The 27,480-nt window shown below is 41.1% G+C and overlaps 1 protein-coding gene and 1 long non-coding RNA gene across 3 annotated transcripts in view; one reads left to right on the top strand and one right to left on the bottom strand.

The window, feature by feature from the left end:
• The window catches only part of LOC122540780, a 28,126-nt gene extending 9,843 nt beyond the window's left edge, over window positions 1–18,283 (top strand). The window contains exon 3 of the long non-coding RNA XR_006309407.1: window positions 18,128–18,283. This is a non-coding gene — a long non-coding RNA (uncharacterized LOC122540780). The remainder of the gene's footprint in view (window positions 1–18,127) is intronic.
• On the bottom strand, window positions 292–26,491 carry prelid3b (PRELI domain containing 3). Of its 2 annotated transcripts, none has more exons than XM_043676990.1 (6): window positions 26,325–26,491; window positions 18,299–18,467; window positions 10,927–11,016; window positions 5,976–6,046; window positions 5,283–5,385; window positions 292–3,985 (listed from the first exon to the last, which is right to left on the bottom strand). In XM_043676990.1, the coding sequence occupies exons 1-6, from the start codon at window positions 26,354–26,356 to the stop codon at window positions 3,872–3,874; spliced, it is 579 nt and encodes a 192-aa protein (XP_043532925.1). In that variant the 5' UTR covers window positions 26,357–26,491; the 3' UTR covers window positions 292–3,871. The 2 variants fall into 2 exon arrangements, with proteins under 2 accessions (XP_043532925.1, XP_043532926.1); XM_043676991.1 differs by lacking the exon at window positions 26,325–26,491 and adding an exon at window positions 26,059–26,081.
• Window positions 26,492–27,480: the final 989 nt, after the last annotated feature.

The raw sequence follows: 27,480 nt of genomic DNA, 5'->3' as shown, positions 1-27,480 counted from the left end.
CTAACCTGTCCAAATCCTTTTGCAGTCTTCTGTAGCAACACAACAAAGGAAAATCATTTCTAATCAGCAACTTCCCCATTTCCTGACCCCCACCAAGCTCACTTCTTGCATGTTTGTTTTTAGCTCTTGCATGGGGTCATCAATCTTTGATTCAGTTAAATAGAGTCTCATTTTGAGCACTTCGCTGTCCGTGTTGTAATGGATATCCAAAGTCAGCTATCTGTCCTCTGACTTAATAGTTGCGGGGGTGCAGACAAATCTTAAATCCAAAAGAATACACTGACAATAGACTACTTTAAAAACACTAAATTTTATTGTCTGTTGTTAAAAATGTTAACAACTTGGCTGGAGCTTGAAGTACAATTCAGTGCTATTAAAATAAATACTATTCCATACAAAAATGTTATGGAACTGCAAAGTAGCAGAGATCTTACACAGGAAAGTCATTTTAAAAAATGTAACACTGTTGTGTTTGAATTGAATTAGCCTAATGCAATGTTTCATTCTTCTTGTTGGTCACATTAAGTTAAACAAAACCTTCATCTAGCAAAACATTAAATAATAAATGTTACTAGCAGCATATAAAAAATGTTTGTATTTCTGTAGCTGTAAAACCTTCCATACCTTGGGACATTTTATGTAGCAAAAGAAATAAAAGTAGATACAGTTTGGTCCAGGAAGGATCATCCATTGTATCATAAAAGTAGGTGTAAAGGTGGAACACAGAACAGCCCTCCGAGTCCAATTAACATACAACAGAATTCTATGTAGAACTGTCCCTTTAAACTCTCAAAACAGTATGGATTACGCTGCCTAATCAAACCTGCTTCCTTTTGGACTCCACTTTTAAAAGAGCGGTCTTTTGAGCTTGTAGATATCAGGCAGTAAACCAGACTAAACCCCATATAAAGTTTATGGGGATGAACCACCCATATCACCTACTTCTCCAGAAGGGCATCAAACTTCGTATTCCCAGAGAATCAAAAAAACTATCCCACAAAAAAACTGTACTCGTGTGAACTCTTCGACATGGAGCTACTTACCATACAACAGAAAACCACAGAAGCTGAATATCTGAAGTCCTGTATAAAATATGCTGCAAACACTCAGCTTAGGTGGTAAGAGGAAGGTAGCATTAATACATCAGTCTCTTGACCTTTGTCAGAAGTTGTTCTGATGAAAAGTTAATCGACCTGAAACATTGAGTATACCTTCCCCTATGTATTTATCTACTTCAAGCTCAACTCCTTGTTGTACAGTTATACAAACTAAGCCTTAACAGCAAACTCATTATATGCAGTGACATTTTCCAATATATTAATGGAGAAACCCAATTTATTAAAATTTCATTCCTATTCACGTTTAAGTGGCACAAATTATCTGTATGTTCGACAATGGCAAAACTCCAAGGTGAACTGAGAGATACGTATATTAAGTATTGCTAACAGGATTGCTTAAATTAAAATGTGATGTTTGGAACAAAGAGGAGTTTTTTTATTACAAGAAATGTTGTATGTGATGCTTTATGGAAAATAGTGAAGATCAGGAGTACCCACAAGTCTCTGCATCAGATTTTCATTGTGTCCTGGGTCAGAAGGCACAGGTGAATGAAGGCATTGGTAATTGGTACTTGCCACTGAAGCAAACTTCTGCACAGGAGACACAAGCTCTGCATTTGCCCTCCCTCTCAGTATAATGAAGGCAGAGCACAAAACCTTCCCTGAGAGCAAACCAAAACCCTGCTGCACATAGCTGGTACTCTGTAAAATCAGTGCCCATAACAGGGAATAGCTCAGCAGCATCACTTCAGGAGACAAAAGCTCTCAAGTCTCCCAATAAAAACAAAAAAAGTGGTACAGAAAGAGAGCTCGGAGATAAGCAGCTTTCAAGTATGCCAGCTCAAATATGATTCTCAATTCCAAACTGTAGCGAAAGTTACGGTCAAAGTCTAATAAATTAATGAAGCACTCACTTCTTAAGCTCATCTTTAACTAAATACCATTGAGTGACTTGTATAGAGTAACATACAGTATTTCAAACACAGCGAGGTCCCACAACTAGTAAAAAGTGATCAGTTAATACACCTTTGATGGCACTGAAGGAGGAATGTTAGCCAAAGCAGTAGGAAATCCCCTTTTGTCAAATACTGACTCAGGGTCTTTTATGATCGCTTAACTTGATAAAGTTTCATATGAAGAATAGCATTACTATGTGCTGTGTCACTATTGTATTGTCAATGTTTTAGTGTGGCTTGTATCAGCTGCCTTCTGATCCTGAGGCAGGGTTGATGGCAAACTGACACTTCAATCAACAACTCTGCAAGTTACAGTAAACACTTTACATTCAGAACTGGAAACCTTTGGAACTAGAACCCTGCAAAATACAATGAAATTCAAATTCTGTACACTCTTAAGTGCTTTGAAAACCTTTAAAGCAACTTAAGAATAAAAGAGACCACAGAGGGCGAGCCTAGCTCCAGAATTTGTCAAGTGTCTCTTACCACAACAAAGATTCTTCTCTACAGAAAACATAGCATAAGAATTCTCATTTGGTAATGCTATGTTTAACCGTGAGACGTTAGTGTGGAGCTACTAAAGTATTGATTCCCTATGGTCAACAAGTGGCTACAGTAGCATCCTGGGTATAAGATCAGTAGCCAAAACCAACACTGGGTCTTAGGGTCAGAAGACAGAGCCCCACGTCTAGTTACTAAGGTAGCCATGATATGCAAGGATGATCACAAAGCTTCAGTGAAAATTTGATAACTCCAGAAATTAATAAACTGAGGTGAGGCGAACCGCATTTTCTTGTGCTAATTTACTGTTAGATCAGAGGACAGTCCTGTGACGATTAAAAATAATTAAGGCAGAACAATCTTATGGCTGCTCTTTTAAAAAAGCACCTGATCTAAGTTCCACAACATTCAGAAAACTTTCAGTTATGCTTCAGTGCTTTCGGAATGTTGACACAACATAGAAAATCCTTGGCAACTTTGTTGGACAATTCACACTGGGTTAAATTGTAAATGTTAATGAAACAAATAGATTACCAAAATTTGGTCACCCAGAAATTCACAGGAACATTCATACAAAATGCACAATTTCAACATTTTTTTTAGGATGATGGCTATACAATTGGTTTTCTGCTGCAGACTTGTTATTAACCTGAAGACTTCAAATCTAAATGTTTTAGCTCCTTAAATTCTGTACAATATTATCTCTCACAATGATAAAGGCCCATTTATTTAAGAATATTGCTGTACATGACTGAGAACTGGATAATAGTTCTACAAGTTTAACTTCCTAATTTTAATACTGAAATTTAAATTATGCATGCTGCAATATTTGCTGTTTGTCACAGGAGGTTAAAGCAACGACTTTTCTCAAGTTCTCAGAGCAGTTAACAGACAGGATCTTTGTTTAGTGATCCACCAGGGAGGGTACTGCTTTATGATCAACTCAAGTAAACAGCACAAATACTTTCATTTTTAAACTCTGCAAGTACATGGGCTGCCAAACTGGAGATCACAAGCTCCTCCATCACCAACTTTGCCATCTTTCAATTCTGTCAACATTATAATATACCTAGTAATAAATATTGAAGCCAATACTTCCCTCTGTGCATCTATTCTAATATATTCATCAAAACAAACCAAACACCCCTTCAGGAAAGCCTCTGCACTGCATAGCAGGTGCACAACCACAATCAGTCGACAGCTGTACATGGTGTGCCACTGAAACAGAGCAAGAATCAAGTAGGTTTATGCTGCTTCAACCTGAAGCCCTGGTGAACTAGGGAAATGAAATGCACAGTGGGAAGGAATTGGCTGAGTAGCTCAGAGGCCAGCAACATATTTCTCAACAACTCTCCATTACTCTACTGATGTCGCAGCCATTGGCATTTTGATACTTCCTCTTGCAGATGCAGCCAACTCTTCAATTTCAGCATTTAACCTGCGGATTACCCACTCCATTGCTTCTCGTCCCTGCACAGAAAAACAGACGTTGAGCAGTGGCAAAAACAGAGCAAGTCATTCAATAAATATATTTAAGGTGCATAGCCAGGAAAGAACAATTATAAACCAAGACAGTAACACTGTTTGGAGTCTGTTGAAAGCAATTCAGCCCATTAGTCAAACCATACAAGCCAAAAGTAGCCTCACAACTATTTCTAATTCCTGTCAGTAACTTTCAGGGCAAGCATTACTGGTGCTGCAATTGCCATTGATGCTGACAAGGCAGAAAATGGAAATGTATCTGGTTCACAAGAAGAGAGTCAGTATGCCTACCATGCTCAACTAAGTCAGGGCTAATCTCTTAGATAGGAAAAGAGATAGAAAAGAGACTAGCAGCATAGAAGCATATTTAAAAGCGTAGGAGGAAATGGTTGGGAGGGTGCATGAGAAGTCAGGACAAGCACACAGATAGATCAGTAATTGGGTTGTTGAAAAATCATCACTGTGGCAGATACAAATTGTAATGTCAAAAATAAAAACATGCACTCATAATTCATAAAAATTACAAATAAAAGTATAAAGCATTGCATAATTCTGATCATTTCAGAATTCACAACTAAAATACATTGCAAAATGCAGGACTGCTTAGTTTACAGAAGTCACATAGCAAAGTAGAGAGTCATAGAGATGTACAGCAAGGAAATAGACCCTTCAGTTGAACTCATCCATGCCGAACAGATATCCTAACCTAATCTAGACACATTTGCCAACACTTGGCCCATATCCCTCTAACCCCTTCCTATTCATTTATCCATCCAGATGCCTTTTAATTGTACCAGCCTCCACCACTTCCTCTGGCATCTCATTCCATGCACACACCACCCTTTACGTGAAAAAGATGCCCCTTAGGTCCCTTTTAAATCTTTCCCATTTCACCCTAAACCGTATGCCCTCTAGTTCTGGACTCCCCCCAACCCAGGGAAAAGGCCACGTCTATTTACCCTAACCATGCCCCTCATGATTTTATAAACCCCTATAAGGTCACCCCTTATCCTCTGATGTTCCAGAGAAAACAGCCCCATCCTATTCAGCCTCTCCCTCTAGCTCAAACTCTCTAACCCCAGCAACATCTCTGTAAATCTTTTCTGAACCCTTTCAAGTTTCACAACATCCTATAGGAGGGAGGCCAGAATTGCACACAATATTCCAAAAGTGGCCTAACCAATGTCCTGTACAGCTGCAACATCTCAGAAATACAAGTAATTTTTAAAAATTCTCTTTTCTGTTGTATAACATACAATTCTCTTCTCCCAATCACTGTACTCACTTTATTTGCATTAGCAGAGATCGTGTTTGCCATTATTCCTTCCATATAGCTGCTGAGACTGACCCCTTTCACACTGATAATAGCTTCTTGGGTAAGGATAGTTCTGAAACAACAAAACAGAATTATACAGGAAATCCTACGAGAAGAGGAGCAGCAAAATTATTAATATATAATTTCCAAGTTCATTTTCTACTCGATTCTACTATAAGCAATTGCTGCAGAAAGCAATCTGCCTTTCCACTGAAGGTAAGTCAACAAGATCTGTGGATTAGACATTGGGAAACATCTTTACATTGAATGTAGAAAAGATGAGACATCAGGGAGACATAGTAACACACAAACCAAGGAATGGATGCATCTTACAAACTAATGCATTGCCTGGAGCTTGTCACTAGCCTCATTGAAATTGACAGAAAAGGATTGGCACCAGACTGGCAGCTGGAATGCGAGTGGTTGACATGAGAAATTTATGCTCTTAGAAAGTTTCTAATTCTCCACTTGTCGTCTTCAAAGCAGACAGTGGACTGCTCTTAGTCACCCAAAAAGAAAACATGGAAGTTACCTATGCAACAAGACCAAGAAGAAATCGAAATATTTCCAAAGTGGAGTAGCCATATAGACTCGTGACATTGCTACTGTAGATACAGAGTGTTTTGTGTAGAGTCACTGCACTTCAACAACACTTATACCTACTTTTCCGGATCCTGCGGGTGAGGTTTATACTCCAATCGTTCATCCACTGATACTAGATTTGTTAATGTTATCTGAAACATACCATAATGAAGAGACAAGACTTTAGATATTATTCAGAACAGAGCTCTACAATTAAGATACTCAGAGTTATACACCATTAATGACAGATAACATGCCCACCAATAAAATGCCAAAGTGGATGATGGTGCCTGGTTTCACATCAAACCTAGAATATGGTCTGATTTGAGGGCTGTGAAGTCATGTCAGCTTGGTATAAATCATAAGGTGAAACTGTACTCCCAGTCTTGGGAGAGACCACACGCTGGGTGTTTCAGTGAATGGAAACTCATCATTGGTACAGCAGGGTTTGCTGTTCTGTAGCACAGTGTTACACTACATTGATCTTCACATTATCACACTACTACATTCTGCTATGGAGATAATGCTGAATTACACTAACTTCACAACAGACTACTTGATATGGCAGGCCCATGACTTATGCGCTGTATGAGTCTCCCTCTTATTTTCTTCATTTAACTATACCATTATGTTCTTCTGGTCCTTTTCCCATCCATGTATTTATTTAGACTCCCTTTCATGTATTAATGCTATTTGCTTCAACTACTTCATATAATCATGAATTCTACTTTGCACAGCTCTCTGGATAAAGTAGTCCTCTTGGATTCATTAGTGACCCCTCATATACTCCTACCAGTTTTGAACTCACTCAGTAGTAGAAACATTTTCCTTACATCTACCCTATCGATTCCTTCCATCGTCATAAAGACCTTCTATCAGGTCAAATGAAACTCACTTTTTCCTGGAGGGAAGTCCTTTGCTGAGGTATAACATCTCAGTCCTAATATCATTGTACATCTGTAGTGCAGCTTCTGCAGTGCCTCTGCATTCTTTTCGTAAAATGGAAACTGAAATTATAGATAGTGATCCACCCAAGATCCTGCAGAAACGTGGCATAACTTCACTAAATTTTAATTCTATTACACTGCAGGTACCTTTTAACTTGTTTTTAATTTAACTAGTTTGAGAGATTGAACAAGGTCTCTATTTCTTAAGTACAAACATGCAGCCAGAGGGAAGAATCGTGTTACTTTGATTCTTTTTGATGCAGTTCTATTGTATGATTCTGGAAAGCAAAGAAGAAATTTTCACTCGTGCACTGTCACAACATGTGAGGTACCTTGAATTTTAGACTAATGGAAAGGACCAGCATCAGTCACCTCAATATTCATCCAGCCAATGATCCAGACAGGAAGGTGTGTCACAATAAATTTGAGAATAAAATCTGAGCTGGCACCAGAAATACTGCCCATGAAAGTTACTTTGATTTCATAGCCCAACTGGTTTATTGAACTTCTTCCAGTAAGGGAATCTTTTACTCCTGTAATAATTGTTACGACTTGCAGGAGGGTCAGCTACCAGAAGACAGTTTTAAGATAACTTCTCTCTAGTTCTTTTTCTGATCAGGAATGCACTACCTGAAAGGGTGATGGAAAGAATTTCAAAGGTAACTGGATGAATACATGAGATGGAAAAACATTGCAGTTATAGGAAAAGAACAGGGAGTGTGACTAATTACACATATTGTTCTGAACTGCAAGATCCATTGAATAGAATGTGTTCATGTTAAAAACAAAACCTGAGGCAAATCCAGAGAAGCATATATAGTCATTAATCAATTCTTATCAAAGGTGATTACCTGAGCTGTTTCAAAGCTTGGATAAAGAGGAGTTTTTCAGGGATTAAAGGTGGAAAGAAAGCCAGAGGGTTTGAGGGATGGAAATCTAGAGCTGCAGGCAAAGACACCTGAGTTCACGGTTTCCACTGGTGGCAAAAAGAGGGGATTTTGGGGTTCACAAAACACCAGAATCACAGCAGCAAGGTCACAGAGGGATTTAAACATGACTAAGAATGTAAAATTTGAGGCATTGAGATACTGGATGGCAATGTAGGTCAGTTAAGTACATGGGTGTTCATGCTGATGTGGGGGCTGGATTCTGGACAGCAGAGTTTTGGACTAGCAAGTTTATGAAGGAAGCACAGGAATAATCAGAAATAGCAACATAAGGTGCTGGAGAAACTTAGCAGGTCTTAGAGAGAGAAACAGACTTAATGTTTTCAGTCCAATTATGCTACTTCAGAACTTGGATTTGAAATGTTAACTGTTTCTCGCTCCACAGATGATACCAGACCTACTGAATTTCTTCAGCCCTCTGTTTAGAGCTCAGGTTTTCTGCATCCACTGTATTTTGTTTTCATTAGAATAACTGGATTTGGAGTTTAAAAGAAGACCTGGATGAGGATTTCAGCAGGAGATGGACTGAGGCGGTGGAAGTAGGCAAACGGGAGGTTAGAAGCTCAGCTCAGGATCAAAAATGCAGGAAAGGTTTAACCTGAAACCATGGGCAGGTGAGGGACAGGATGAGTAGCAAAGGAATAAAGCTTACATCAGACACATCACCTTTTGATACCAACAGGTTACCGAACATGTGAAAGGAGAAAATTAAAGTTCCCTAAGGCCGAGTGTTATACAAGAAATCTGAGGACACAAAAGCAGTAGAGGGGCTGAGTGGATTGATGGAGAGATAGAGGAGCAAATTGCTGCTGATGCTGGAATCTGTACTGAAAATAATCAATGCTGGAGATCACAGCGGGTCAGGCTGCTGTGATTTCCAGCATTTTTCTTTGTTTTCAGAAAGAGAGATAGAGTTAAATGTAGTCAGAATACATGTGGAATTTGGCCCCTTGTCAGTCCGGCTTTTCACTTCTGTTACTCTGCAAGATTATTCCAGTGTCAAAAAGTGTGGTGCTGGGAAAACACAGCAGGTCAGGCAGCATCCGAGGAGCAGGAGAGTCCACGTTTCGGACATAAGCCCTTCATCAGGAATGTGGGAGGGAAGGAAGTTGAAAACTGTGGATGTAGGTGGGGCAGTAATTGTGATAGATTGGTGGGGAAGGTGGAGCGGATAGGTGGGAAGGAAGATGGACAAGTGGGACAGGTCAAGAGGGCGGTGCCAGGTTGGAGGGTTGGATCAGGGATGAGGTGGGAGGAGAGGAGATGAGGAAACTAGTGAAGTCGACATTGATGCCATGTGGTTGAAGGATCCCATGGTGAAAGATGAGGCGGAAGTTCTTCCTCTAGGCTTTGGGTGGCTTGGATTTGGCGGTGGAGGCAGCCCAGGACTTGCATGTCCTTGGCAGAGTGGGAGGGAGAGTTGAAGTGTTCGGCTACAGGGCGGTGGGATTGTTGGGTCCATGTGTCTCAGGGATGATCCCTGAAATGCTCTGCGAGTTGGCATTCTGTCTGCCAAATGTAGAGGAGACCATACCGAGAGTAACAGATGCAGTAGATGAGGTGTACAGCACAGGTTTTATACCTCTTGTGGCGGCAAGGGAAGGTGCCGGGTGTGCAGGGTGAGTTGGTTGGGGACGTGGATCTAATGAGGGAGTTACAGAGTGAATGATCTCTGCAGAATGCAAATAGGGTTGGGGGGGGGGGGAAACATATCTCTGGTGGTGGGGTCTGATTGCAGGTGGAGGAAATGGCGGAGAATAATGTGTTGTATTTGATATTAGTGGGTGGAAGGTGGGGGGGGGTTCTATCCTTGTTGTGGTTGGAGGGATGGGGCTTAAGGGCAGAGGTATGGGAAGTAGAGGAGATGGAGATGCGCTGGAGGGCATTGTTGATCATGTGTGAGGTGTCTTGTTTATATTTTTATGGTCTTGTCAACCTTTGTTTTTACTATTAGGTATACAGCAGTTAGGTATTGCAGAATATGGAGTAAATTACATCTTTGGCAAACTGAACTGAAGGAGATTACTTTCATCTTGGAAAAAGTACAGGTTTTCATAATCTCCAATACTACAGCACAATCAAAGCTATTAACCAGAATGAAACAGCTTGACCATTATATCCATTATGTGTAGGGATATATTGGTCAAGATTCAAAAATAGCCTCAGCATTTGATTTTTAAGAATTTTGCTAGGAATTCAGCTCAGAGTTATCCATAACAATTCACATTCCATAAGAACACTTTAGATGAAAAGGACGCAATGGAAAAAGAGTATTTACTAATTTGGCAAATTTTTAAAGTTACATCTTTAAAGTTGGATGCTTAAAGTCTGTAGAGCATTAGAGGGTTGTAGATTTGATGTCCAATCTGTGCCAAGCTGAAGTAATGCTATCAAAATTGACTGCAGACTCCCTAGATTAGAAAAAGGGCTGGTGGGGAGTGAAAGTGCCAGCTCAAGCACCCATTCACAAAGCAAAGACACTGTGGAAAATGTGCAGTTGACCAGAATGAGTTGGGTTCAGATCCTGGTGCCCTTAAGTCAAATAGCTGCCTCACACATGGACTGGGGCAGTGGCAGGAATGCTACTCAATGTGGAGCAAAGTGACAGCACTGTTTGAGAGTAAACTATCCAAAGGTGACTGCAATAAGCTTCCTGTTGTACCATAAATGAGATACACCTGAGAATAATAAGCAAAAGTAGTAAATAACGTTTAGTGAAGACAAAATAGTTGAAATATTGTCATAGCAAAAATATCCTACAGTAATAAAGTCTGATCCACAGTGTACCTACCAAGATACCAATTAGTTTATGCCTGCTAGTCACTGGTACAAGCTGGTTGCCACAAGACCATTTTTAGTGTGTGATTTTTCCCTGGCCCTCAGGTCATTGGGAATGTTTTCTGTTAAACCTGCAGAAGGAACTGCAGATCCAGAAGCACAGCATCTTGGACATCAAATACAGCCCATTATATAAAACAGGGTATCATCACTTCAGAAGGTGAGACTGATTATTAGCTAAATCTGGAGTTTGTACAACATAGAGTTTTTCCGATCACATATTAAAACTCCAACTAAACCCCCACATATATTAGACAAGGGAAAATCATGCATAATTTCTAGTCATGTTACTTGACTAACATTCGCAGATTTTAACTCCATAGTCCGTTTCACAGGGTCCACAACGGAGTGTTCCTGTACATATGTCCGTGTCCTTGATGCACCAATGAGCTGAAAAATTGAAAGAAAGATCAATGTTTCCTTTAAGCAATAATTTAGCATTTGACAAAATGTGACATTTTATGTTATGACGAAACTAGCCACATGACTGCTCCCCAACCACATGGTTTTTAAGTGAGATTCTCCAGATTCCCAAAGCTACATCTGTGGACAATTATTTACTTTGAAAAGGTTCTTTCTTTCAACATCCTTCCACCTATGAAAGATAGTGGACATGGAAGAAACAGCCATTTCAGATGGTGCGTTTTCATATGATGCAGGTTTGCGGAGGGCTAGTAGGGCAATCCTCGAGGCAGGCTTTGTCATGTGCAGCACATGAATTTGCTACATGCTGTTGGTTGTTGTTTTTAACATTGGCATTTTTTGCTAAGTACTTTACTGACTAGTTGTAGTGGCCATTCACAGCCCACAGGATGCATCGTCATTTTACTCTGTCACTGAGTGATTCCCTGGTTCAAGGCCTCCTGGTCACTTTTATAAATGTCTCTCTGTAGCAGATCGTTCAATTAGTTGTCTGGCTGTAGCTCCCTCATGATACAGAAATACCCGAGGCATGTTTTCCATCTTGCTTGGACACGTCAGCAGAATGTTTGGAGTGGGAAGCCAGAATAGAAGTGGTGGATGATGGTGGTTAGAGAAATTTGTTCAATTATCAAATTACTCCTTTTTTTCCCCAACAGTTAAACATAAAGGCCTCAATTACATTGATCCACTGGTTGTTCAAAGTTTGGGAGAAGATTTGTAGCTCGGGTGCTCGTTGCTGTGGTTCTGTTCGCCGAGCTGGAAGTCTTTGTTGCAAACGTTTCGTCCCCTGTCTAGGTGAGATCCTCAGTGCTTGGGAGCCTCCTGTGAAGCGCTTCTGTGGTGTTTCCTCCGGCATTTATAGTGGCCTGTCCCTGCCGCCACTACAGCGGACAGCTGAAACTGACAACCGGAAGCGGCAGGGACAGGCCACTATAAATGCCGGAGGAAACACCACAGAAGCGCTTCACAGGAGGCTCCCAAGCACTGAGGATCTCACCTAGACAGGGGACGAAACGTTTGCAACAAAAACTTCCAGCTCGGGGAACAGAACCACAGCATTGATCCACTTCAATTAACACCAGGAACTGCCTTGTTCATCAGCATTTGAGGGAAGTAAAGTTGTGAGAGTAGACAAATATAACTGACTGGGTTTTTCTAGTGATGGAATGGATGGCTGAATGGCCCTCTCTTGGGCTATAATGGCTCTAAATAATGGACAAGTGATATTAGGACACGCTACACACAAAAAAAGGGAAGTTGTAGATAATTTGGATTTTAGGACTTTAGACTCCCAATCATCCTCGATTGTGAAAACACTCTAGCTACATCTTGCACAAATGATTTATTTACCAAGCTGTTGCAAATAGACCTTGATCTCTCTTACAGACAAGCAGTGCCAAATAGAATAATAGAATTTTACATTATAGAAGACTGTACCTGCACTGGCGAAGGAGCCACCCAGCTGGTGCCATTCTCCTGCCATACCTCTGCAGCCCTCTAAAGTCATCACTTTCAAATATATACTCAGCTCTCTTTTGAAACTTCACATTTAATCCACCTCCAACAGTATCCCAGGCAGTCTCATCTCACTCCTAGCTCTCTTGCTGACAATCTTGAAATTGTGACCCCTAGTTAATGACACACCAACTAGTGGAAACAGAATATCTTTATATACCATGTTAAAATTGTTCTAATTCTGAACACCGCACTAAAATCACCTCTTAATCTTCTCAGAATAGAACATTAGAGCGCAGTACAGGCCCTTCAGCCCTCGATGTTGTGCCCATCTAACCTATACTGTTCCATTCTCGTCCATATGCCTATCCAATGACAATTAAATGCCCTTAAAGTTTGTGAGACTACTATTGTTGCAGGCAGTATGTTCCATCCACCTACTACTCTGAGTAAAATAACTACCTCTGACATCTGTCCTATATCTATCACCCCTGAATTTAAAGCTACGTCCCCTCATGCTAACCATCGCCATCTGAGGAAAAAGGCTCTCACTGTCCAACCTATCTAACCCTCTGATTATCTTATATATTTCAATTAAGTCATCTCTCAACCACCTTCTCTCTAACAAAAACAGCCTCAAGTCCCTCAGCCTTTCCTTGTAAGAACTTGCCTCCAGACCAGGCAACATCCTATAAACCTCCTCTGAACACTTTCCAAAGTTTCCACATCCTTCCTATAATGAGGTGATCAGAACTGTACGCAATACTCCAAGTGCAGCTGCAACAGAGTTTTATGCAGCTGCAGCATGACCTCATGGTTCCGAAACTCCAATCCCTCTACCAATAAAAGCTAACACACTGTATGCCTTCTTAACAACCCTATCAACATGGGTGGCAACTTTCAAGGATCTATGTACATGGACCGACAACATCCTTCAGCACTATCCACAACTCCACTGACTTTAGTGTCATCCTCAAATTTACTGACCCATCCTTCTACACCCTCGTCCAGGTCATCTATAAAAATGACAAACGGTAGTGGACCAAAAACAGATCCTTGCAGTAGACACAAGTAACTGAACTCCAGGATGAATATTTGCCATGAACCACCACTCTGTCTTTTCAGCTAGCCAATTTCTGATCCAAACCGCTAAATCACACTCAATCCCATGCCTCCGTATTTTGTGCAATAGCCTAGAGTGGGGAACCTTATCAGATGCCTTACTGAAATCCATATACACCAGATCTATCGCTTTACCCTCATCCACCTGTTTGGTCACCTTCTCAAAGAACCCAATAAGGTTTGTGGGGCACGACCTATCCTTCACAAAACCATGCTGACTATCCCTAATAAACTTATTCCTTACTAGATGATTATAAAACCTATCTCTTGTAGCTCTTTCCAACACTTTACACACAACTGAAGTAAGGCTCACTGGTTTATAATTACCGGGTTGTCTCTACTTGAACAAAGGAACAACATTTGCTATCCTCCAGTCTTCTGGCACTATTCCTGTAGACAATGATGACATAAAAATCAAGGCCAAAAGCACTGCAATCTCCTCCCTGGCTTCCTAGAGAATTCTAGGATTATTCCCATCCAGCCCAGATTTGCCAAATTAGTAAATACTCTTTTTTAATTGTGTCCTTATCATCACACTTTCCAGAACTGCTAACATTTCCTCCTTGTGAACCTCGATTCCATCTAGTTTAGTAGCATGTAATCTCAGTATTCTCCTCGACCACCCTATCTCCTCTGACTCCATGCACATATTTCCATTACTATGCTTGATTGGCCCCAATCTTACTCTAGTCATTCTTTTATTCCTGATATACCTACAGAAAGCCTTAGGGTTTTCCTTGATCCTATCTGCCAATGACTTCTCATGTCTCCTCCTGGCTCTTCTTTACTCTCTCTTTTGGTCTTTCCTGGCTAACTCTCATGTGCCCTAACTGAGCCTTCACATCTCATCCTAACTTAAGCCTCCTTCTTCCTCTTGACAAGAGATTCAACTTCTTTAGTAAACCATGGCTCCCTCACTCGACCACTTCCTCCCTGCCTGACAGGTACATACTTATCAAGGATCTGCAGTAACTGTTCGTTGAATAAGCTCCACATTTCAATTGTGCCCACCCCCTGCAGTTGACTTCCCCATCTTATGCATCCTAAATCTTGCCTAATTGCATCGTAATTGCCTCTCCCCCCAGCTATAACTCTTGCCCTGTGGTGTATACCTATCCCTTTCAATCGCTAAAGTAAACATAACTGAATTGTGGTCACTATCATTAAAGTGCACACCTACCTCCAAATCTAACACCTGGCCGGGTTCATTACACAGTACCAAATCTAATGTGGCCTCACTCCTTGTTGGCCTGCCTACATACTGTGTGTCAGGAAACCCTTCTGCGCACATTGGACAAAAACTGTCCCATCTAAAGTACTTGAACTACAGTATTTCCAGTCAATATTTGGGAAGTTAAAGACCCCCATAACAACCATCCTGTCACATTTGCTCCTATCAAGAGTCATCTTTGCTATCGTTTCCTCGACATCTTTGGAATTATTCGAGGCCTACAGAAAACTCCCAACAGGGTGACTTCTCTTTTCCTGTTTCTAATCTCAACCTCAGTTGATGAGTCCTCAAACGTCCTTTTTGCAACCGTAATACTGCCCTTGACTAACAATGCCACACCCACACCCTTTTACAATTTTCTCTGTTCTTTCTCTGTCCCTACTCTGCTCCAAGTAGAACAAGCCCAATTTCTCAAATCTTTCTTTCTATCCAAAATGTCTCATTCTGGTATCATTCCAGTAAATCTCCTTAGAACTTTCTCCAGGGTTTTAACATCCTTCCTTAAATAAGATGCTCAGAGCTGACTACAATACTTTAAATGTGGTACTACCAATGATTTGTGGGAGGTGCAGCATCACTTCTTTGCTTTTATACTCAGGGCTCTATTTATATTCTGTGGAAAAGTGACAGTTGGTCAGAGGGGGCATTGGTCAGGGAAGATGCAATTGAATCAATTATTTCAATTTAATTAAAAGAACAAGGGATTTCATCTCATACGAGAGTTTTATTTAGCAGAAACATAAGTTTTATATGGAAAGCACTTGAATGTGACTCAGCAGTAAACTGACATCATCCAATTTAAAACAAAAACTCCTCCCATGGATTAAATTCCTATACTTAGACTAAAGTGATGCATTGGAATCTTGGCTCCTGGATCTAGTTTGGGAAGTAATCCATTGGAAGTCATCAGGTAAGGTATCACATGTAAACAGGAATTATCAAATGCAGCCAGTGTGCACTTCCTGACCTTTTCTCAAGTGCACATCCCGTTCTCTATTTTCTGAACGATGCTTAGTAGTAACTTGCTGATCAACCCAGCAGGAGTCACAGTGAAGGAACAGAAAGGTGACCTTGACCTTTTTGATGTATTGAACTATTGTGCAATAGTAGGAAGCCTGATACAGAATTACACAACTGAAGTTATACGCAACCAGTGTAACCTTTAACATACATTTCATGACAGAATACAAGATCATTGTGACTATGACTGAACTTTACTTGCTCTGTCAGTATGAATTGATGAAGCAAATGTATTATGCAATTCATAGACTCACTGGATAAAATAAATAGCAAAACTATAAACCTAAATCACAAAACTCCACCTACTAGGATTAACTTCTTCTATAATTTCATCTTCCCTTACCCCACTATTATACACAATAGATTCAATTAACTCAGCAGAATACACGTACACATGCACGGACGTAGGCGAGAATATCATTTAGCCAAACTTTACAAGTCAGACTAGATCAGTGAACCAAACGCAGTTCAAAACAATGAAAACAGAACAGAACACACTCTAGGTTTTCGTCTCCAAGTGCATACATCTATCAGATCAGTTACATGTTGAAAACTATGCATACCAACAAAACCTGGCACAGTAACTCAGAATTTATACACCAAGGTAACAGCTTACCTATATAAGTAAATAGATTTCCTATGCAAAATTTTAATGAACACAATTATGTGTAATTAGGAAAATGACAAGGTGCAGCATACGTGCAAAGTACTTCTAACAGGACTCAGAACAGGTCTTCTGGAACCTCTAGGAACATGAAAGCCAAAAAGGAAAGTTTGGTTTGTCAGCAAGAAGCTATTAATACATGTTGGTGCAAAGGCTCCTTGGCTACAGGTGACTTAGAAAGTATATAGATAACTGACTTCAGACTTAAATAGATAAATGCACATCAATAACCTTGCTTTATAAATTTCCCAGTCATTACTGGACCACAAATTAATACAAACTATGACCACATGATTTTGAGAAGTCAACTGGACTGAAGATTGATGAGACAGCTCAAACGTTTCTCAGGTTGCAAGCTCGCTGTTAAAACTGGAAATCCAGTTAGAGGATTGAATTAATTTTGAAATATTTATTTTTTTAATTCTTGGCCATTCCAAATAAAGTGCTGAGCATTCCTATCAGTTATTGTTTCACCCCACAGCTAGTGTACTGACTCTGATCTCCCTCCCCTTTGACTGCAGACCCTCCCAAGCTGCTGATATGAAGTTGCAATATCATTCTCTTCCTGACTAAAGGGGCTGTTCGCAGCCTATTATGGAGTCATCAGATTCCCATACATCAACTTCTGGGTAGTGGGAAACTGGCCCAGATTGATTAATGTCACAATGACAACTGTAAAATATGGCTTGTAGTGACCCTGTAGATTGATCCTGGTGAATGATAACAGTTTGGGACATGTTCTTAAACTTGTCCCGGAGTTCTTCATTGGGACATTGCCATTGCACTATCATGGGTCAGGGTCTACTATATTTGGAGTAGCAGTAGTTAGACATGTCACCAAACATACTAACACATAATTCACAATACCATGAACAAATGACTCTGACTTGTTAGATAAACACTGTGGTACAACAGAACACTGCTATCCCACTCCCCAGAATTACTTTCAGGCTAATAAAATGTACGTTTGGATGGCACCCCTCGTGTCAATGCAATGAGTGTGAGGATAAGGTGGGATATTTGGCACACGCCTTGGTTACTAGGGACTGCTGCTGGCGCAGCAATAGTTATGGTGCATTGAGCGGAGGAAGAGTCTGGGGGATAAGAAGCTTCATGTGAAGGTGCATTCTCTGACCTTGACCACGCCAGTTCATTCACAAGGGAATTAGATATGCTGCTTAAAAGAAAAGAGAGACTCTATGGCAAGATGACAGGGAGGCAGATGAGGAGCAGCTGAGTTGTTCTTGCAGAAAGCCAGCACAGACACAATGGGACAAATTACCTCCTTCTATTCTGCAATCATTCACTTCTATCAAGAGACAGATAGCTCAGTATTTAAGAGAATTAAAAGTAAGGAACAAAAACAGAAGGATCAGTGATAGGAAAAGGAAATGGCATGGTGAAGCAAAAGGTTTAAAATGCTTTTCAAACTGGGATAACATGACAGCATTTATAGAGTGCTTTGGTGAGCAGAAGCAAAGTCAAAAGAATAATAACTGCCAGGTTGATCATGCAAAGTTAAAGGGCAGTACTGATATAAGCTGGGGAACAAGCCTTTTACCCTTTCAACTACATTGTCTTTGCAGGACTAAAAGAAGATAGGGTTAGAGGTCTTAAAAACATTGGAAGATCTGGTGTTTTGGAAAAAATAACAACTGGCAAGATTGACAGAATACCTGGAAAGATTTGATGACAGATTCTGCTTCTTATTACCTAAAAGTGATGGTTAATAGTTCATAACAAAGAACAATACTTACTGATTTAACAACAGATGGTAGACCCCATTCCGTACTGAGCAGCCTCTGACTATGTAACTTGCCTTGGTCATCAATACGTCGATCTAATACATCCACTCCTACAACACATGGGTTCATGGGATTGGGATACTTCTGCATGGCAGCTTTGAAAACTGTTTCCCAAGGGTGGCTGAAGAAAGAAGGACAAAGATTCAGCAACAAAACACTGGAGAAGAAAAATTACAGACTGCAGAAGTGTATCGGTGAATTTTGCCTTTGACAGCAACGAAGTAGGATAATTCTGATAATTAAAAACTCCAATTCTGTTGTGAACTTGCCTGTTCAAGAATTAGTCTCTCATTTGAAGACATTATCCTCTGCTCTTTAATTCCTAAATGAATCATATTTTAAAACTTATAATGTTTGTGTTTTCAAATGTCTATGTTCAGAAGTTAAAACCGATTCCACTGTCCAGTATGCCAATTTCAACACTGTTTCTGGAATCTAAAGCATTGCATTTCCCGAGACTAAGAAGGCAGGAAGCTTTGAATTCTCTCACCCAATAAGAAACTGTAGACCTGATCAACACTAATTAATTACCATTCTTAAAATAAGCTTGTACCTTACTTATACAAGTGTGTGTCCTGAATTTACAATTTAAAACATGAGAACTTATAAGGATAGACAACAAAAGCTGTCAGAAATTTAAGGAACTATGAAAATGCTAAGAGGATATCTCAAAAAGCAGAATGAAGAAATGACATAAAGCTTTTTCTATGTATATTAGCAAATATTTAAAAAGATAGAAGAGGGTGAATGAAATTAAATTTTAAAAATGAAGAAATGACAGAAACATTGAACAAGTAATTTAGGAAAATTCTGAACTACCAATTATTAAGAGGTTAACATTGATAATTTTCAATAAATTCGAATTGGACCAAAGGGTCTATTTCTGTACTGTACGACTCTATGACTCTAGATGGCAGAATCAACAAATGACTCCAAGATAAATTGGAAAAAAAAGATTTAGGACCGTATCCTAGCATACTGGGGGAAGTTCAGGCCAAACAAAATCCCAGAGCATAACTTCAAGGATGCTGCCTGGTCTGGAGGATATATCTTATAAAGAAAGGTAGACAGAGCTAGGGCTTTACTCATGGGAACAAGGAAGGATGAGAGGTGAGTTCATAGAGGTGCACAAGATGATGAAAGGCATAGATACAGTGGACAGCCAAAGACTTTTTCCCAGGGCGGAAATGGCTATCACAAGGGGGCATCATTTTAAGGTGATTGGAGGAAGATTTAAGGGAGATGTCAGAGGTAGGTTCTTTACACAGAGAGTGATGGATGTGTGGAATGCACTGCCAGCATTGGTAGCAGAATCAGATACATTAGGGACATTTAAGTGACTCTTGGATAGATACATCAATGATAGTAAAATGAAGGATACGTAGGTTAGTTTGATCTTAGAGTAGGATAAAAGTCAGCACAACATCAAGGGCCGAAGGGCCTGTACTGTTCTGTTTTAAGTTCTATGCTCAAGTCCTGCAGAGCAGAAACTATGGCAAAGAAATAACAATTGTCTTTTAAAAGAAAAAGAGAAAATAAAACAAAATTCTAGGCAAGTCATTTACTTCAAAATAAAGGCTTTGTGCGTGGGAAATCACGTCTCACAAACTTGATTGAGATTTTTGAAGAAGTAACAAAGAGGATTAATGAGGGCAGAGCGGTGGATGACCTATATGAACTTCAGTAAGGCGTCCAACAAGGTTAAATCTCATGGTATACAGGGAGAACTAGCCATTTAGATATAGAACTGGCGCGAAGGTAGAAGGCAGAGAGTGGTGGTGGAGAGTTGTTTTCCAGATTGGAGGCCTGTGACCAGTGGAGTGCCACAAAGATCGGTGCTGGATCCACTACTTTTTGTCATTTATAAAAATGATTTGGATGTGAACATAGGAGGTACAGTTAGTAAGTTTGCAGATGCCACCAAAATGTAGTGGACAGCGAAGAAGGTTACCTTGGATTACAATGGGGTCTTGATGAAATGGGTCAATGGGCCGAGGAGTGGCAGATGGATTTAACTCAGATAAATGAGAGGTGTTGCATTTTGGGAAAGTAAATCTCAGTAGGATGTATACACTTAATGGTAAGGTCCTAGGGAGTGTTGCTGAACGAAGACACTTTGGAGTGCAGGTTCATAGCTCCTCGAAAGTAGAGTCACAGGTAGGTAGGATAGTTTGGTATGCTCTCCTTTATTGGTCAGAGTATTGAGTACAGGAGTTGGGAGGTCATGTTGTGGCTGTACAGAATGTTGGTTAGGCAAAAATGAGGACTGCAGATGCTGGAAATCAGAGTCTAGATTAGAGTGGTGCTGGAAAAGCACAGCAGGTCAGGCAGCAGCCAAGGAGCAGGGAAATAGACGTTTCGGGCAAAAGCCCTTCATCAGGAATGAAGACCGGGAGCCTCCAGGGTGGAGAGATAAGTGGGAGGGGGGTGTTGGTTAGGCTATTTTTGGAATATTGCATGCAATTCTGGTCTCCTTCCTATTGGAAGGATGTTGTGAAATTTGAAAGGGTTCAGAAAAGATTTACAAGGATGTTGCCAGGGTTGGAGGATGAGCTATAGGGAGAGATTGAATAGGCTGGGGCTGTTTTCCCTGGAGCATCGGGGGCTGAGGGGTGACCTTATAGAGGTTATAAAATCATGAGAAATATGGATAGGGTAAATAGATAAGGTCTTTTCCCTGGGGTGGGCTGAGTGCAGGGCTAGAGGGCATAGGTTCAAGGTGAGAGGGGAAAGATATAAAAGGAGAAACTTTATTGCTGGAACAGCACAGCAGGTCAGGCAGCATGCTGCCTGACCTGCTGTGCTGTTCCAGCAATAAAGTTTCAACTTTGATCTCCAGCATCTGCAGACCTCACTTTCTCCTCAAAGATATAAAAGGAACCTATGGAGCAACTTTTTCAGGTAGAGGGTGGTGTGTGTGTGTGGAATGAGTTGCCACAGGAAGTAGTGGAGACTAGTACAATTGCAAAATTTAAAAGGCATCTGGATGGGTATATGAATAGGAAGGGTTTGGAGGGATATAGGTCAGGTGCTGGCAAGTGGGACGAGATTAGGTTGGGATATCTGGTTGGCATGGATGGGTTGGTCTGTTTCCGTGCTGCACATCTCTATGACATTATGACTCTAAGATGTTGAAGTGTACAGTCTGATATAAAATTACAAACCGATCAACTAGGACCCGTCAACCTGGATTTCTTAAAAGCAAACTGAGCCTGAGTCAAGAGTGAGCTGCTGGAAAAGCACAGCAGGTCAGGAGCATCCAAGCAGCAGGAGAATCAACATTTTGGGCATAAGCCCTTTGTCAAACTGAGCCTGACCAAGATTCTAGAATCCTCTGTAGTACTAAAGAAAACCCCAGAAGATACACAGGAGAATGCAGTAAAATTGGTTCCCATAGATTTTTAAAAAAAAACGTACAGAACTGTTTCTTGAAGGATAAAGAAACAGAGGACACTTGGATGTGGTGGTTGAAGTGGAGCTGCTCTTATTAACTCCTTATATAATTGACCTGGAGTTAGGAATTGCAACCTAACAATAATCGTGAAAGAAATCAGAAGGACACAGATGAATCAGCAGGATGAGTTTTTAGTTAAAAATCACACAACATCAGGTTTTAGTCCAACAGGTTTAATTGGAAGCACTAGCTTTCAGAGCGCTGCTCCTTCATCAGGTGGTTGTATGCTCCGAAAGCTAGTGCTTCCAAAAAAAAAGCTGCTGGACTATAACCTGGTGTTGTCTGATTTTTAACTTTGTACACCCAAGTCCAACACCGGCATCTCCAAATCATGATGAGTTTTCAGGTCATGAATGTAGTTCATGTTTTTAAAGATGGAAATTCATCCAATAATAATTCAAAATTGTTTTCAATCAATGAAGAATATTTTGATTGTAAAGATTCAAAATAATTTCGAGGAAGCTTAGTGTGCAAATACACAAGCATTAAAATCACCAGAGGTAGACAACCCACATAAAAGCAGAATCCTTGGTTTTATACTTTAAAGATGTAGAATAAAACACTAATGATGAATCTTTAGGTCATAGTTAAGTACTTGTAGTGTCGCCTAGACTTTGTAGCAAATGTCACAGGGACACTTTATAAGCAATAAAAAGATGCCAAAAGAATAATCTAGATAACTCAAGGCTGTTTTCACTCAAGTTGTGAAATTTAAAGAATGATCTCAACTTTTGAATAGTGATAACATGAACTGTGGATCATTTCCAATGGTCAGAGAGATTGTTCCAGTGCAACTCAAATTCATTACCACGGAAGGTTAGAAATAAAGACAGAAAATGATGGAAAAACTCAGAGAGGTCAGGGAAAATCTGAGAGAGAGAAATGTTAGTTTTCCAGGTTAGAATTCCAATTTCATTAAAGTTCAGCCAGTACTTGTTGCTCATCCCAAATTCCAGTGAAGGTATGTAACTTTTCAAATACATATACAAAATGATTAGAGAAGGAAGCACTCTGTAAAGAGAATTACTGAAGCAGAATTCACAAATGATCTCAAAGGGAATTAGGCATTATACAAAAAAAATTAAGAAATGTATGGAATTAAACAGGAGCGTTGAATCAGACTAGATACACAAAACTCTTTGTTGACATTTAATGGATCTGATTTCTTAATACTCTATTAATCTCAAAGTCTGTGAGAAGATTTGTAGCTCGGGTGCTTGTTGTTGTGGTTCTGTTCGCCGAGCTGGGAATTTGTGTTGCAGACGTTTTGTCCCCTGTCTAGGTGACATCCTCTGTGCTTGGGAGCCTCCTGTGAAGTGCTTCTGTGATGTTTCCTCCGGCATTTATAGTGGTTTGAATCTGCCGCTTCCGGTTCAGTTCCAGCTGTGCGTTGCAGTGGTCGGTATATTGGGTCCAGGTCGATGTGCTTATTGATTGAATCTGTGGATGAGTGCCATGCCTCTAGAAATTCCCTGGCTGTTCTCTGTTTGGCTCGTCCTATAATAGTAGTGTTGTCCCAGTCGAATTCATGTTTTGTGGCTAGTTGGTGTTCAGCTCAGCGAACAGAACCACAACAACTCTATTAATCTATTTTCAATAAGCATTACCACACATGAATTATAAAAGTTATTTATTTTTAACAGAAGTTGATCAAACCGCAGTCAGATCTGGCAGGTGATAATGACAACGAAATTGTCAAAGTTCACCATCATTAAATTATGTCTGGAATTTGGATAGATTAGCATGGGAACTATAAGCAGTCAGCAATTTTACATTCCTTTTAAGCTGCAGAATTAAAGTCTCCCAGACTGTAATCAATTGTAACTCACTGAACTGAAGAGAACTTCACTTTATACATTAATAGTCTCACTGTAAAGCAATTCAAAAAGTTACAGCATTGTGGTGAAATTAAATTCTTAACTGTGCATAATTACTATACTGAAAAACAGTATACTTGCAAAATGTAAAATGACAAATAAGATTCACATTTTTCAAAGTGTTAAGGGTAAACCTGGTTCTACAGTTCTCACGTGTGTCCCAATGTATTTTACTTCCAGGTTTGCTGAGAGAATATTTCAATATGCTACATTCTTAACTCGTTTGATGATATCACTTCTGCTGGAGCCCTAGAGAAGTATTTCACTTTGCATTAAACTAAATTCAGGAAAGCGGAAATCCACGCCACAAAATTGTCAGGTTTTTGTGAGGAACGCTCCTTGAGGTCAGTGGTGAGCTCTGTTGCTTCACGGCTGACCATGAATTGCAGGCCACTGGCCCACTGTTGTTTGATAATACAGTGCAACCACCAACACAAAGATCTTATCATATTTAACGTGACATTGCTGGTCAGGGCTCCCAGCAAGGATATGGCAGTGTACTAATAGGAATTTTTTTTCCTATCCTTCCTAATCATGGGTATCTGAAAGGAGGCCTTCATTTGTGAATACAGACAAAGTCTTTTCCCTGGGGTCGGGGAGTCCAGAACTAGAGGGCATAGGTTTAGGGTGAGAGGGGAAAGATATAAAAGAGGCCTAAGGGACAACTTTTTCACACAGAGGGTGGTACGTGTATGGAATGTGCTGCCAGAGGAAGTGGTGGAGACTGGTACAATTACAACATTTAAAAAGGCATTTGGATGGGCATATGAATAGGAAGGTTTTGGAGGGATATGGGCCAGGTGCTGGCAGGTGAGATTGGGTTGGGATATCTGGTTGGCATGGACGGGTTTGCCAGAAGGGTCTGTTTCCATGCTGTACATCTCTATGACTATGACTCTAAAAATGCACATTGTACTTCAAATGTGGCCGAGCCATTATTGAATTCGCCATTATCAACATGCTGGGGATCTTAGATGACCCAAGTATTAAATTCAAGGTTATAGTCTATTTTAAAGATGATGAGTTGAAGGGAAATGTTAACGAAATAAAAATATTTAGAAAGCCTTTTATTCTTGCATTGTAAAAACTAGAAATTTATAAGAATGTGGTCAGGTGCAAACCTCACATATGGCAATTAACCTAAAGCCAAATTGAAGACATTTACACAAAGGTGCTTTGCAGACTTAAAAGTGCAGGGCAGTTAAAATTATTTTTACAGAATGACAGTATCTACAACTCTCATTATAACAGTATCAGATCCACTGGTGTGTATAGTCAATACACAAACTGCTACACAGACCACTTGGAGCGAGTAAATTAGACTCCAAACTCTGCAATTTGTACACAAAGTAACTGGATATGTTGCCACAATATAGAACACTAACCTTTGTGGAGATGCATGAAGAACTTTGTGCTGACTGTAAATTACAGTCAAAACACTTAGGTTCTGAATTATCAAGTGAGGTGTTAAGCCTGCTTCAAACTGAAAATTATTTTATTTTTAAAAATGTATTTGACCTGTCAAATTCTCCTCCACTGGTATGGAGTCTTGCTGGAGTATGATTCACATGCACAGGATTTCCTGAATGCAAACAACGTGTGTGGGCCAAATGAGAACATTAGCAAATTATCTGTGGCTAGTATCACCATGAAAAGTAACAGTGTCTACCAGCAACAATCCTTGGCTAAGTTTAACCAACTCCCAAAACCCTATCTACCATCGACAAGGCACAACTGAAGAGTGTTGGAATACTGCATCTGAGGAGCAGGAAAATTGACATTGAAGGCCCGAAACGTCGATTTTCCTGCTCCTTGGATGCTGCCTGACCTGCTGTGCTTATCCAGCACCACTCTGATCTAAACTCTGGTATCCAGCATCTGCAGTCCTCACCTTTGCCCAGTGTTGGAATACTCCCCTGTTGCCTGGATAAGTGCAGTTCTAACTCAAAATGTTCGACAGTATCTAGCAGCCTGCTTGATCAGTGATCCACCCATCACTTTTGCTGTTAACCACAGAGGCATAGTGGCAGTAGTGTACACTATCTACAAGATAATTGCCTCAGATCACTAAAGCTTCTTCAAAAGCACCTTCCTAACTTGTGACCTCGACCACCAAAGAGGTCAAGGGCAGCAGAAAAGTAGGACCACTACCACCAATAAGTTTCCCTCCAAACGTATTGTTGTTCCTTCTGTGTCACTGGGTTAGAACCCTGAAACTTGCTCCCTAACAGCACTTTGGGCGGATATACAGCTAATGTTTCAAGATGACAGTCCCCCAGTTTCTCAAGGGCAATTATAGACTTGGACAGTAAATGCTGATCTTCCATAACACTCACATTTGTTCCCCCCTGTCACCTCTGACAGAAAGGAGAACAGCTTACCTTCAGGCACCTACCCTGAGGGTCAGTCAGGGCCTCTCTCAGAAACACAGTGACAGGTCAGATCAGTGAAACTATCAACTGGCGGGGGGGGCAAGGTGCAGTCACCTTGACCACCCACATGAGGATAACAGCGGGGCGCTGCTCCCCCGGGGGCTGGAAAAGCACAGCCGCTCACGCAGCACCCGCCTCTTCCAGAACCACACACTTTCTCCCAACTCAGCGCCAGGGCCAGCGCCAGGGCCAGGGCCCGCGAGGCGGTCACCTACTTGAACACATGCTCTGAGGTCCAGATCTTCATTTTCTCGCCAATCTCCCTCTCTCTCTCTCCCTCTCCTCCTCCTCCTCCTCCTCCTGCTCCTGGGACCGGGCCCGGTCTCTCGGAAAGCCTCGTCCAGGACCCGCCGGCCGGCCCCTGACGTCAGCACGCTCACGCGCGTCGTCCGTGACGTCAGCACGCGGCCGTTCGCAGGCCCCTGACGTCAGCACGCGGCCGTTCGCAGGCCCCTGACGTCAGCGCGCCGGGTCCCCGGATGTTTGACCCGACTGGCTGGCTGGGTGAGTGAGCGCGCGCGCTCTGTCCCCGTCTTTGACCTCCGTCAGCGCTCCCTGTCCAGTGACTAACACACAGGCCGGGGACGCTGGAGAAACCCCAAACAGCCCCGACCGTGTCCATGTGAAGAAACAGAGTTCATATTTCCAGACCATGAACCTTTATTGGATGGTAACGGCCGGAGGTCACGACGCCTCTGGTGAAAAGTGGTGGATGATCGAGCGGGCTGCCCTGTCCTTGATACTGCCCAACATTTTCAGTTAGAATTGCACCTACCCAAGCAACTGGGGAGTATTCCAACACTCTCTGTCATACTCCAATCAGGCCACCCCAGGAATCTCCTCTGCACACTCTCCATTACAGTCACATCCTTCCCCTATCAAAGGTGAATCGCCCATGCTAAAGTGCCCACAGTGTTCGTGGGTGTGTAGGTTTGGTGCATTAGGCAGGGGGAATGTAGCGTAATAGGGCAGGGAATGGGTCTTGGTGGGATTCCCTTTGGAGGGGGGTTGGCATAGACCTGTTGGGCCAAATGGCCTGTTTCCACACTGTAGTGATTCTCTGATAAAACAACATTCGATGCAAAGTCACAACATTATCTACAATCCATGAGCTAACGTTTGGAGAATGATTTCAGTGGAAATACATCATTGGAATCTGCTCTAGAGGAGAAGTGACCTGTACAAGAGGGACAGATTGCACCCAAAGTGGAAGGGGACTAATATACTGGCAGGGAGATTTGCTAGAGCTGCTCAGGAGGATTTAAACCAATAAGATTGGGAGGGAGGGATGAGACCCAGGGAGAAAGTGAGGAAAGAAATCAATCTGAGACTGGTACAGTTGATAAAAGAAGCAAGTCAAAAAATTAGGGA

This window comes from Chiloscyllium plagiosum, chromosome 35, assembly GCF_004010195.1.
Source record: "Chiloscyllium plagiosum isolate BGI_BamShark_2017 chromosome 35, ASM401019v2, whole genome shotgun sequence".
NCBI classification, from domain to species: Eukaryota; Metazoa; Chordata; class Chondrichthyes; order Orectolobiformes; family Hemiscylliidae; genus Chiloscyllium; species Chiloscyllium plagiosum.
This window is presented reverse-complemented; position numbering and strand designations above follow the sequence as displayed.